This window comes from Micromys minutus (genome assembly GCF_963924665.1).
Source record: "Micromys minutus genome assembly, chromosome: 19".
NCBI lineage: Eukaryota > Metazoa > Chordata > Mammalia > Rodentia > Muridae > Micromys > Micromys minutus.
Window position 1 is genome coordinate 13,738,942 of NC_137954.1, and position 13,883 is coordinate 13,752,824.

Genomic DNA, 13,883 nt, shown 5'->3' on the forward strand with positions numbered 1-13,883 from the left:
CCCATAGTTGAGAACTGCTGCTTTAGAACATTAGTTGACTTCTCAAGCAGAATATTAGTAGCCAGAGGAGCTTAGAGTGATGTACAAGTCCTAAGTGACGATAGATACTAAGACAACTATACAAACTATCTGCCATGGTTGAAGGAGAAAGAAACCTTTCTATAATATAACTAGATAGAAGGAATCCCTGTCTACCAAACCAGCATTATTAAGAAGAATTCTCAGGACTGAAGAGAAGCCTATGAGAAGAAAACAGAGGTTGCTGTTAGGGAGTAGATCTGAAAAAGCTACCCACAAAGCAATAGTCACTATTGTCAGTGCACACCTGCTAGAACTTTAAATATTAATCCCTCACCTTCCTGTCAAGACTCACAGGTTAGCAGATTGCATTAACAAACAGTATCCACCTTTTTGTTGTCTGCAAGACATACACATTTGCCTTCAATGATAGACTGTCTGAGAATGAAAGAATGCATTCTGAATCAATGGAACCAGCAAACAAGAAAGCATGGTATCCTGATACTGACAACATAGACGAAACCAAAACTAATCATAAGAGATAAATTCATCTCATTTTAATCCAGAGAACAACCCACCAAAGATGTACCAAACCCGGGTGTACCCAATTCCATAAAGTACATACTACTGGATGTCAAAGCCCAAACCAGTCCTAATACAGTAAGGATAGATGACTTCAATACCCAATTTTTACCAACCAATAGGCCACCCAGACAAAAAGTAAACAGGAAGATTAGAGTCAAATGACATAATAGACCAAATGGGCACAACAGATATCTAAAGAACATTTTACCCAAACACTGCAGAATATACTTTCTTCTTCTCAATATTTAATCAGCATTTTTTGATTGATTGATTTTTCTTTTATGGAACTTTCCCATAGCAGTGACTGACTTTATGATAATTGAATTAAAATTATTAGAATTCAGAAAGATTAGTTAATATTACCCCTACCATCAAACTAGGAAATTTTCAATCAATGCATGTGTACCCACAAGATGCTTCTACATGAAGCAGAATTCAAGGTTATCAGCAAAACCTTCTTTGAGGTTTCCCTCTGCACCCAGGTCATTTGCATCGGTTATGGTGGGTGTGCAACACAGTCCCTGAAGACACAAGCTCACATCTTCAGACCATTTGGAAAGACCTTTTATCTTTCCTTTCTATAAACAATATAGTGAAGGAGTATATCCCTTGATCATACAGTGTTTAATATTACATTTTACGAAGAAAACAATGAGAAAAAAATTTGATAGATCATTCCTTTGAAGCCCATAAATTTATTTGTTCTCTTAGAAAATGCTAGTATTCAAATTAGGTCTGATAAGATAGTTCTATAATTCAGAAGCTGAAGCAGGGAGATCACTAGTTCAGGGCCAACCTGGGCAACATAGTGAAAAATACTTATTAAAGAGAGAGGAGATTCTCAAAATCATATTAACAGAAAAAACTTATCAATCTCATCTCAGATATTTGTGGTGTGTGTGTTATTTTTTTGTTGTAAAAGTAACATCTCTTTTGGGAAAGAGGAGTCCCAGATTTCAATGTCCCTATTACAGAAATGTGGAAATCTGAGGCTTGGCATCTTGGATTAGATGACTGAGACAAACACTGGACAACAGTCACCCTTACGAGAAAAGTAAAAACGTATTGTCCCCTGCCTGTAATCATTTCTCTACAGTTGAGGCAGAATTGAATACTATTAATTTTGCAAACTCTGTCCGTTCGATGAAGGAAGCAGACCTGCAGACACCTGTAGCACACACTGCATCATTGACCTGAAACTTCAATTCTTTGTCAATAGAAACTACATGAAGTCCTTAGGATCCTGCTCTGGCAGCACAGATGCCCATCATGACAGCCTCATTTTTGTCCACTGATCTATAGCCTTTCCCATGGTTCTATCCCGGGCTTCTCGACTAGCAATGGCTGCTCCCATGATTATTGAGTCAGCACGGTCACATGGACCTTAGGGCACTGAGCTAGCATGGAATTGTTGACCTGACGTTTGCAAGCATCTCCCAGAAAAATGGCTTTGATCTTAGGGACTTTGATCACTTCTCCATGCTGTGATTCTTCCACTTCCAGAATATTGTTTCCACCTTGTGTTCTACACTTTTCTTTCTTGGTCCACCTCACAGCTCACATGACATGGTTCCTGTACTGCCCTCCAAACTTGAAAAACTGTTCTCCAAATACAAATTTTTTAAACAAATAACATTAGTAACACATATTCATTCACATCTTTTTAAAAATCTTACCCCTGAGGGTATATACATACTGACATTTCTAGACAGCATCATAAAGAACTTATAAAATTGCAGTAACTCTACTTTTGCAATTAATAAAGATATGTGAACTTATCTATGTGACATCATATTTCAGATTTCTTTCTTTGAGACAACTTATGGACCACATTTTGTAAAGTTAAAAAGGTTGCCAAGAATCCTAGTTGAAAAATTATAACTGTTGTGTATAATGGAAAATTAACAGTTTACCATGTAAAATACAAAAAGGCAATTGCATATAGAAATCAATTTTTAAACAACATCTTCATATTTTTAGGAATTTTGAATAAAACAGAAAAAAGCATAAGATTTACTTAGTTGTATATAAAAGCACAAGCTTAATAATTACTAAAACACTATAATGCATAGTGTGTATTATGTTTTACAAGAAAGGTTTTGAGTAGAGTTAAAGTAATATTTATAAAATAGAAAAAAAGAAATGAATTCCATGGAAGCCAGGATCTATAAAAGCCATTTATGAGCTGAAATCTTTAAGTCTGCCCTAGACTAAACACTAGTATTTTATAGCTTCTACATTAAGAGTGGGTGACGTCCCATGGTAGAGGGACACTTAATACATTTTTCAGAAGAGCGTTGTGATGGTGGACGAAACTAAGCTGTAAAGAGAAAGAGGGTCATCTTTTAGTGGTTAAAAAATAGTTCAGTCCCAGTTTCTAAAGTCTGCAGGTATCGTTGGAGTTGGTCTTAAGTTTAATTGTGAATCCATTCTATGAAAATTGCTGTATCCGTACATGTGTCTGGGCGCAGCGTGTTTTTCCTTCAGGCCCTGCAGTGCATGCTAGTGTCCCCAGATGTATCTCTGCTCCTGCCTTACCCACCATTCACAGAGAAGCAAGTCCGAGTGCTCCTGTCACCTGATCACCTTTGTCTGCTTTCCCATTTTATTGCATGTCTCATCTACAGCCTGCTTGACTGAACAAGTCGAATGCATCAGTAATATCTGAGGAAAGATCATTTGGAACTTATTCTCAGTTTTGAAATGGAGTCATCTCCCAGAATGCTAGAAACTGTCTTGACTTTATTGTATTGTATTGTGCTATTTTGTTCTTTAATTCTTACTGCAAAGAAAGCATGTTATCAATAAGCCTAATCTACTGACTAACAGATATATATGTCTAGATTACCCATAATTTAAAAAATGCTTCATGCGGGATGAATTCATCACACTTTGTTTCCTTAATGCTCTTCTCAACTTTAGAGCAAAGACCTTTTTTTTCTTTGACATCTTGTTTCAGGTCATCTTGGCGCTAATGGAAAACAATAGGAACTTGTTTACAATTTCCACAGAGGCGGTGCTTGCTTCAACTTTGTAGTTTCCTCTGGCAATTTTGTCCCTCTCTCTCCAGGATGAAAGGAGCCAATAATTGTTCACAGTTATTATTTTTCATCTTTACAAACACTTGTTAGCGACTGCTCACGACTTGGAGGCTTCCAGTGCATTGTGTGTTTCAGTCTTACACACTCCTATTAGTGCTTCTCGCTCGTCCTTTCCTTAATCTGAGCTAGGTTAGGGAGGTCAGACTTTCTATTTCTCTCTATAATACAGTTTCTCTGCTTTTTCCAACCTCTCTTTATGCCTTAAAGACAGATATAAATAAATAAACCAGAAGGTGAAAACTTGGAATTGTTCCATTGAGTCCAACTGATGCAAGCTTTGATTTATATTGCTTTGAACATGCCCGACTGTGTCGCCAAGAGTGGCTTCCCTGGTGTTATAAATTGCAATTCAGTGCATTTTCTAATAAATATTTTTATTCCATGTTTTCCCTTTTCTGGGGAGAAAACCCTAACTTCAAGCCTAAGTATAGCTAGAGTTATTTCTGTGTTTGTGGTCTGTATAGCATTATCAAGAAAGTCTCATTGGGGAGAGATTTGGTTCTATGAACCTCTTTTTATCTCTGTTGATTTCTGCAGATTTAGTGAGATGCTGGTTTAGCAGTGAGTTCTATTTCAACTTTCGGTTTTTTTGCGGAAGGTTCAAACTGGAAGTTTAGGAGCCTTGTAAGAAGGCTCTTCTCACATTCCTGTGCCCTAAATCACAGTGAGAGCAGTAGATAAAGTCAGGGAGGGCTTCATGCTGGGTTAATGTGCCTCATCTGGTTTTTACCTAAGACCTGTTTGTGCTCCTGTTTTCTCTGCCCAGTGATATGACAAGAGCTGTGCAGATTTCTGGGGAAGGAGACCCCCTGGGAATCCACGTGGTACCCTTCTTTTCATCCCTGAGTGGAAGGTAAGGAGTTCTCCTTGTTTTAGAAGCTGTGTCAATGAAAACCCAGACAAAAGCCCTTTCCAGGAGAGAGTTAGGTAGAAAACCGAATATTCAGATGGACGTAAGTAATACTTTGGTTGGGATTGAGCTTGAGAAACAGACTAAAATCATTTACTTCTAGGATGCAGAGAAAAAGAAAAAAGAAAAAATATCGTCCCAATTTTCCCACTTACAATTAATTATGAAGTACTTTCTTGGAGCATCCTTGAGAGTGACTAATAGCAAACAGGCTTCTTGGCAAAGATTTTAACATATTGTCAGATAAATGTCATAACTGAGTGTTTTTCAGCATTATAAAATATTCTTCAATGAATAAAGATAGTAATTCGAATAAAGATAGTAATTCCAAATGCTTCGTGTGTGTGTGTGTGTGTGTGTGTGTATGTGTGTATGTATGTATGTATGTATGTATGTATGTATGTATGTATGTGTGTATGTATGTATGTATGTATATTCTAGTGGCTTATCCGCCATACAAATATACAATGATTTAGTTATAGAAAAAAATGTATCTTGTTATTGTTTTTTTTTTTCTGAGATACCGTGCAGGCCACTGAAGACTATTCATTTCATCCTCTTAGAATTTTAAAAACAATTGCTGTAAAATCCATGCTGGCAAATGCCAATTTAGATTGTGTTCGTGTTTCTTCAAATCCACATCTGACTGGATATAAAGTCTGTTCTGTGATGGGGTGAAGTGTGTGTGGTGCAGAGCTGGCATCATGCTAGGCTAATGACCTGGTGGCACCTGGTAGGTGCGTGCCACCTTCAGGAAGATGGCTGACTATAGCACTCCCTTGGTCCTAATGACAGTTCCCAGAATCCTTGAGGAAAATCAGCTTTTCACTAACAGGGCATGATTATAACCAGTAGCCTAAATCCACTTTCCTAAGTGATCAATGAAAAGTAAGGAAGCTTTATTTTAAACCAATAATACATCATGATCAGAAAAGCTCCTTCCCCCTTTTTTTGCCCTCATGGTCCCTCACAACTGTGATCTCTGTCTTGTTCTCATTCCATTGCTCTTTCTAGATCCACAATTTCCCCGAAGGTTATATAGTATTAATTTACTGGCTCTGGATATTTACTCAATCCAGTTGGCCGAATCAAAGGACAAGCAGCTTCGGTCCTGATATTTGGGTTGGCACCATCTTTCGCAGGTACCATCTGCTACCTGTAATTGCAAAGACATCACCTTATTTTTCTCCCATATAACATCTGATGCCAAGCTCCTGCTGGAATGAACGGTCTCTAAAAAGAAATGAACCGAAAAGCCAGTGGCTCTTATTGTCTGGTTTCCTGTGCGTGTTAATAAGCGTGTTTATATATGTTATGGGTTACGGCAAAGGACAGACCAGGGTTGTTTTTGACAGACAAGGTGAGTATTTATTCAGTTCCCGTGAGAAATCCTAATGGCTTTTGGCAGAAGTGTGCTGATAGAGCTTTGTGAAATACCAGAGTGGTTAAATTACCAGGCCCTTTAGTTTAATGAGCATGGAATAGAACATAGGATCTTTGCAATTCCCCAAAATGAAAAGAAAAAGGAAATCCACACTGCTGGTCATCATCCTTCATTTTCAACAACTGAAAGGAGAAGCTGGCCCTCTAGCTGGGAAATCAACCTCTCTCGCTTCAAACAAAGCAGAATAGACCAGACTGTACTGGTTCCCCCTGTGTTTCTGTGGGGTTCTGAGTCCTAGGACAAGTGTGGAAGAGGGATGGGGGAAGAATTGGACTAGCCTCAAAGGAATTAATACCAGTGTTCTCTCCACTTAACCCCAGCTAATCCCTCAACTCATCTGCAGTGACAATCTCCTTTCCACCAAGGATATGACATTCAAATTGTGAAACCCACAACCCATGAATGCATAAATTGTCAGGATGGTGATTATTTTGGATAAAACAAAAACAGCCCGATTCACAAATAAGGCTTCATTATAAGTTCATTGTCAACTGTACAGTAACTCGAAGACGTGGTTCTGTTATATGTTTTTGGTATCTACGACTGTTATAAAAAGGAAATTTAATTAAAACATACATTAAAAATCATATGGAAGTGGAGACATGAGCCAATAAAAGTTAAGAAGTAATGAGTCCAGGCTGAAACAGCACTCTTAACTCAAGCCATGTGTCTTGATGGAGCTGCTATAGAGCATGTCAGACAAGTGTCTGCCTTCATGCTGCCATCTGGTCTCACGGTGTGAGCACGGGGCTTGCTTAGGTCATCATGGCATGCTTAGCCCTTAATTTCCGTCCATTTATTAGTTCGTCTCATTATTTTAAATTAGAATTTACATTTAATTCTTTATTAAGACTACTGTAGTTGGTTTTGCTTCCAGTGTTTTGTTTTTCATTACAAAAAAAAAAAAAAAAAAAAAAAAAAAAAGATTGCCACACCTGCTACTGAAAGGGAACCTTATTCTGGCTAGTCTATCGGCTGAAGTCCATATGAATTCATTAGACACTACAGCAGGGCATGTTCAACACAGCTTGTGTTGAGACCATTGGCTCCCATTTTTGTCATTGTTTTGGGTTTTTTTTGTTTTGTTTGTTTTTTTTAAGGAAAGAAAACAAGCACAAAACACTAAGTCCCTGCATACAAACAAACAAAAAATGTTAATTTTATTTTACAATGTCAATTAAATTTTAAAGATTTTAAAGATTTTTTTTCACTAAAAATAGATAATGCACTTCTTTTCGATAACAAAGATAGCTGAACAGCTAAAGTTGAAAGAAAAGGAAGAGATTTCGAATATGAGAAGAGGAGAATTTTAGTGATTAGCAGTGAGCTAGCGAGGTGCTAAAGCCTCAGGATTCAGTGGGAGCTCAGGGCTGCACAAGAACTGGGTACTAGAGTCTTAAGTGATGATTTCATGAGCAAGAAACAGTTGTTGCGCCTCTCATCCTGCTGGGTGACTGAATTTTTAGCATCCGTTAGCACTCCCAATGAACTAGCTTGTATTATCCTATGATTGCACCTCGGTATTAATTGTTAGATCTGATAAGATAACCTTTCATCCCAAATAAAGCAGCTACCACCGCCAGTAAGTAAAAGTAGATAGTGGTTTATAAGCTTCCCCACCGTGGGAGAGATGACGTCATACTGCAGGGAATTTGCTCCTTCCAGATAATAGGGAGGGCAGGACTGGATGGGTTTGTTGCTGGGGACCGAACTAATGAAATAAGTCAGTTTTACATCTTACCAAAATTACCTCTGACACACAGGTTTTACAGTTGGGCTTATTCTGTCAATAAATTTTTCATGGGAAGTTAGGTTATTTAGATCAGTGAGGTTCACATAGCATGCTCCAGCTGTAATATGCTAGCTAAATTGCAACCCAGTGGCCCGAAAGAATTAATTCATCTCCCAAAATGTGAAATTAAATCCTAGGGAGTAACATTACATGACTGATGATGTACTGAATTAAATTAAAGGAAGACTTGAATGCTTGTTAAAAAATATCACTTACATAAACTGGCTTATAACCACACGTGAGCCTCCTAATGGATCATGTTATGGGAGCCACCGTAACAAAACTAAACTGTGAACCATCAGAGAGCAGTTTAATTTAGGAGAAAGCATGATTTTGATCTAATCCCCCCTTTTTCTTGTCCAAGAGTTTCAGGTTAGCATTGTACTAAGAAAGAAAGGTCCTGGAATGTGTTTGGTTAATTTAGTAAAGTTCTAGAATTCAGGGGGAGAATCTTGAGATCTTAACCACCCCAACTTGGAGCCCTGCCTTACAGCAGCTGGTATGACTACCACTGGCTCAGCAGCAGCACAAATGCTGCTCAGTTAGCATTTCTGAAGGCAGGATCTGAGTACCATTGTGAGATAACCTGGAGGTGATGGTCTGTGCTCATTAATGAACTGAGGCCAGAGACAGACTCTCCTGTGCTTTCATTGCAGGGAGCCCTTTTTGCAGGGCTGGCCTTATTATTCACGCAAAAATGTGCTCGTATTTTATTTAGACTTGAAATTTAACACAAAGGGACTATGTAATATAGCGCACAAAACTTTCTTCAAAAGAGAGTGACCGGATAGAATAATTAAGGGGTATGGAACATGGAGGCAGTAGTTTCTCCACTGGCAGTAGATTCCTACAGAAACCCATCACTCGGTCTCAGTGTGACACCAGGCGAGGCCCGTGTCATGCCACAAAGATAAAGGACTTCACCAAAGTGAGGAATGACTGAAGAATGTAGAGGTTTCATTTCTTGTGGTAGGTGTAGTTTTGTATTTATAAGTGTAATAAAGCTTGCATATGGAAACACACATATACACACGTGCACAAGCAGCCTGCATGTGAGTACCAGAATCTGTGTCCACAAGATTCTCAATCACAGCAGGTCCCACCAACTGTGGACTGAATATATCAACACAATCTTCTATTTGTACTGAGTATATACAGACTTTTAGATGTTATTACCCCTTAAACATTATATTAGCTATTCAAAAAGCATTTGCATTATACTAAATTTTATGTGTAATCCAGAGATAATTAAAACATACCTAAGAACAAAAATAGTATGGTGTGTACTTTATGCTTATGGTAACTAATAAGATTTCAATGTATTACTATCAAACCTTTAAAAAATTAAGTATTGACAAAAATATATTCATATAGTTTTATTCCAAAATGCTCTTTAAAAAAAAAAAAAAATATATATATATATATATATATCTCATTTTCAAAATAAAGTTGTAAGGAAAAAATAGCATGGTGTTTTTTCATAAAAGATTTGAGCATTCACAGTGTTTGGTCCTCAAAGGGGATCCTAGAAACCTCCATGATATGGACAAACTGTATAGGAAACATAACGATTGTTTAATATGCTTCCCTTATCTTTTCTTCATTTTCAGTCCCTCTCCCTTCTTACGCTGAACAGGCTTCAAAGCTCTAAGAGCCTCTGGATACCTCCCTGAATCTTTGGACAGTGGTTGTTCTTGCCAGCTCTAGATTAGGCTCACTGACGAAGGACCCTCTTGAGGTTGCGAGCCTCCACCCAGTGTTAGATTTTAAACCCTGTGATGCCTTCGTTTGGTATCCACGTTTGGAACTTTTACTCTACCTCATTTCCACAGGTGTGATCCTCCAACCTTACCATATCTGACCATCCTGAGGATGGAGAGGGCACCTGGCAGAGACTTGATTCAGAGACACATGGATGTTCCTTGTGAATAACAGGGTCTGAGCTGGAATGTTTGTTTGCTTTGTAAAATGCAAAGTGCTAGAACATATAATAAGACCATGAAAAAGTCCCCTCCCATTACCAGCCCCATGTTTCTAGGTGGCAGCTCATGCCACTCAGGCAGACTTCACTACAGATGCCTCCAGTCAAGCTTCTTGTCTCGGGTGGTATAATCTTTATTTAGTTGTATTGATCTTTTCTAATGAAGCAAACAATGAAGAGGGTTGGTATTTATAATTTGAATATTTGTCTGTAGGTAGATTTGTGAATGAGTGTGTGTGTGTGTGTGTGTGTGTGTCTGTGTCTGTCTACTGTGTGAGTGTCTAGTGTGGGATTGCATGTGAGTTTGAAAGCTGAACCGTTTGGCTGAATAGAAATATACTCTGTTTAATAAACAGAAATCAATATGTATTTCTGGATAGCTGCAGTAATGAGTACATTGATACTCAGGTGATTTATTTCAACCTAAATGTCTCACTTAGGATACTAGGACTCTTCATCCGAGGCATTGAAGAAAACAGCAGGTGCAAGCGGGAGGGACTGTTTCAGGAGAACGAATGCATTGTGAAAATCAACAACGTGGAACTCCTGGACAAAACTTTTGCTCAGTAAGCAGTTTTCGTTGTTTTATTGATTTTGTCGATCCCTTGAATATTTATAATCATTGCCAAACTTGTTATAATTAAAATCAGTAGAATGTCAAGCCAGTTCCCTCTAAGTGACCTATGACCATCCATTATGAATGCATTTGATGTTTTATCATACTCATAGGTGGCCAACACATGCGCCTGATGTGTGTAGGGAGCTTTAACCATGGAATGCAGCAAGCCTTCCTGCCTGGACGTCTTTCTGGGCATCCATGAATGGAAGGGCTTGTTTCTCTTAGGCTACGGGTCAGTTAGACTGGTATTTACTGGTTCTTTTCACAGACAATTAATTCAGCTTATTAATTAACATCCTTGATGTCAGTCTCCCTTTAACGGTAAAAACCTGTGGGTGGTGCCTGAGGACTCAGCAAATAAAAGGCACAAGTTGTAAAAATTAAAATTAAAATGCTCTACCTCAAGAAAGTATGTAGAAAATATTGTGGGGAATACACAGGAGTTGAAATAGGTTAAACGCATTGGGCATCTAGATACACACACATACACACACACATGCACACACACACATGCACACACACACACACACACACACACACACACACACACACACACACGTTGATGCACATTGAAATTTGGTTTGGCAGGGCTTCTAAGTTAGGAAGCTAAGTAGTGATAATCTCCAGTAGCAATCAGCAGGCTTTCTTGCTGCTGAGCCAAACTGCTCCTAACAGAGTCTCTCAGGCCACTAGGTTTCAGCAGTGGGGCTGAGGGTCGCCAGACGAAGGCATGAATCGCTGCTACTGCTTAGGGGTAGAAGGAAATGGAATCTTCCTAAAACAATTAATTCATTCAACTATTGTTGGCAGAATTTTGGTAATTGATAAAAATTATGTCACTTGCATATTTCACTGTCCTGATTCACAAAGGCTAGGAAGTCTGAGGATCCCTGTTTTATAAAAGTAGAAACGGATTCATAAAGCATTAGCTTTGAGTCAAAACCAACTTGGAGTCGAGTAAAAATAATCTATCAATAACCTGACTTAGAAATGAGAAGGATGTGTTGGCTTTTAATAGGTGCTTCAGTATTTCTGGTTAGATTTTTCACATTTAAAAACACTTGAAAGCGAAATGTTGTCTGCTTAGTTCTATAGTCGCTCCGAGGTTCCACTTGAACTTGTTAAGTGCAAATGAATTATATTTACCTTATGTAGGAGGTTATCCTAGAGGATTGTGCGCAGTAGTTGTGCATGTGTAACCAGTGTGGAAACACCTTGATGGGCAGGTCGTCAATAGGTGGTGACTAGTTAGAGTCATATTATAGGGACAATCACTGCGCCTCTTGTACTTATGACAGCAAGCTGCTCTGCCTGCCTTCATACCTGGGTATCTCAGAAAATGCTATGTCAGGACACAGTATGACTCTGTTTATTTACTCGTTCAAGGGCCCAAGATGTCTTCCGTCAGGCAATGAAATCTCCCAGTGTGGTACTCCATGTGCTTCTGCCTCAAAATCGTGAACAATATGAAAAATCAGTCATTGGACCGCTGAACATTTTTGGCAACAATGACGGGGTTTCGAGAACAAAGGCACCACCACCTCCTGCCCGTGGGAAACCAGTACTAAAGACAGCAAGTCTAACAAGAGCAAACAGCCCTGAAGGAGAAGAGTCAGCATCCTCTCAGCAAAGCAAGAGCCCCCGAGTTCCAAGATTAGGAAGAAAACCTGCCTCTCCCTCACTCTCTCCACTCATGGGGTTTGGCAGCAAGAAAAATGCAAAAAAAATTAAGATTGACCTTAAGAAAGGTAATCATTAAATTATGCTTAATAGCGTTCTATTATTGTACCATGTAAAACTGGTTAAGAGAAATGCATTAAGGTTAATTTACTCAATTCTCTTTGTATTTAATTGTATCACAGAATAGATTTGAGCGTATACTTGGATAACTAACATTCTTAAAACTGTAGTATTTTCATCATCTTTTCTCATGCAAAGTTGAGATGATTAGAAACAAGAAGACAGCGAAGACCCTGAGGAATAGAGAGAATCAGTGTGCCACACAACATCGCCTAGGCGCTCAGCACCAGTAGGCAGGAGAGGTTAATTGTCCTTATTGTGAGTATCAGTCAGTGATTTTTATTAAAGCGTCCTTTAGGGCAGTTCGACAGTATGGCCTCTGGCTCTCTTGAATGATTTTATATCACTGTAAGGTTTACTCTCCAGAAAGACAACAGATAATTATTAATTTCAAATTCAACATCACGTGTCTTCAAGATAGTCCTAATTTCAAAACTGCATACAAATCTTTCTTAATCTTTTTCTACTATTTTTGTCCATTTCAGAAAGCAGTTAATACATATGGCTGTGGCATTTCACAGATGCCCATGTACCCATGTAATGGATGTTCCTGTTTATTCTGACTTCTGCCTGCTATCCCTGCGTCCCATTGTAACTTTCTGAAGTCCTCTGGTTTTTAAACTAATTCAAAGACACTAATGGGTTTTTTTTTCATTAAATTACTAATTTAATGGCCAATATAAAACTTTTAAATATTATTTGAAAATATCAGAAACAAATAATATGTATCTTTCATTAGAATATAGAAAATATTCTGAGAAGATTTCTTCAGCCAAAATTTTATTCACTTACAGAAATCTTATCCTGTGAATAAAGCAAGATGAGAGGAAGGCACAGAGTTTTATATACGAGTCTGTAAATGCATTACAAACAAGCCATGTCCAAAGATACCATTATGTACCAAGAACCCAGCTATGCATATGAGTTAAGTACTTGACTAGAGAGAGAGGGACCAGGCACAGGATCCTGAGATGTCCTAAAGAAGGATGCCAATCAACCGGGTGCAGTGCCTCTGCCTAAATGTGAAGATATAACAGACATTTCTTAATAGATAAATGGTTGTAGGAAGGAAGAAAGAAAAATTACAGTTTTAGCTGAGGTTTTTCAGCCAGGGAAATTTGCATACTGGAAATGTCATTGGTCTTCTAGAACCTGAGTAAACAAAAGTATTATGTATATAGTGGATCCTAACTTCACTGTGATGCTACCATTCCCTATTAGGAACTGTAATCTTTATTTAAAATGGGAAAACTGAAGACTATGTAAAATTTATAGGGCTGTAAATAATTTACTTTGCATATTTTTATGTAAACTAGGTAGAGTTTACTAAAAAAGTGAGTATAATGCTTAAGGTGACAGTGCATTTTTCTGGTCTTGCCTGCCAGGCCCCGAAGGACTTGGTTTCACTGTGGTAACTAGAGATTCTTCTATACATGGTCCTGGTCCCATTTTTGTAAAAAACATCCTACCAAAGGGAGCAGCAGTAAAGGATGGCCGCCTGCAATCAGGAGACAGAATTTTGGAGGTAAGAAGTGAAGTTAATTTCTGCAATAAAGCATTTGTTTATACATAAGTAAATAAATAGACATATGTAGTAATCAGTTGTTGTCCCATGCTGGTCCCAGCACTGTCC

At 38.3% G+C, this 13,883-nt stretch overlaps 1 protein-coding gene across 4 annotated transcripts in view; it reads left to right on the plus strand.

The window, feature by feature from the left end:
* Positions 1-13,883, plus strand: part of PARD3B (par-3 family cell polarity regulator beta) — a gene marked incomplete at both ends in the record, with an annotated part of 962,085 nt that overhangs the window by 504,597 nt on the left and 443,605 nt on the right. For all 4 annotated transcript variants that reach the window (XM_080932740.1, XM_080932743.1, XM_080932741.1 and 1 more), the window contains 4 exons: positions 4,471-4,557; positions 10,272-10,397; positions 11,837-12,198; positions 13,636-13,775. In XM_080932740.1, coding sequence (XP_080788866.1) covers positions 4,471-4,557; positions 10,272-10,397; positions 11,837-12,198; positions 13,636-13,775 — 715 coding nt within the window. The remainder of the gene's footprint in view (positions 1-4,470; positions 4,558-10,271; positions 10,398-11,836; positions 12,199-13,635; positions 13,776-13,883) is intronic.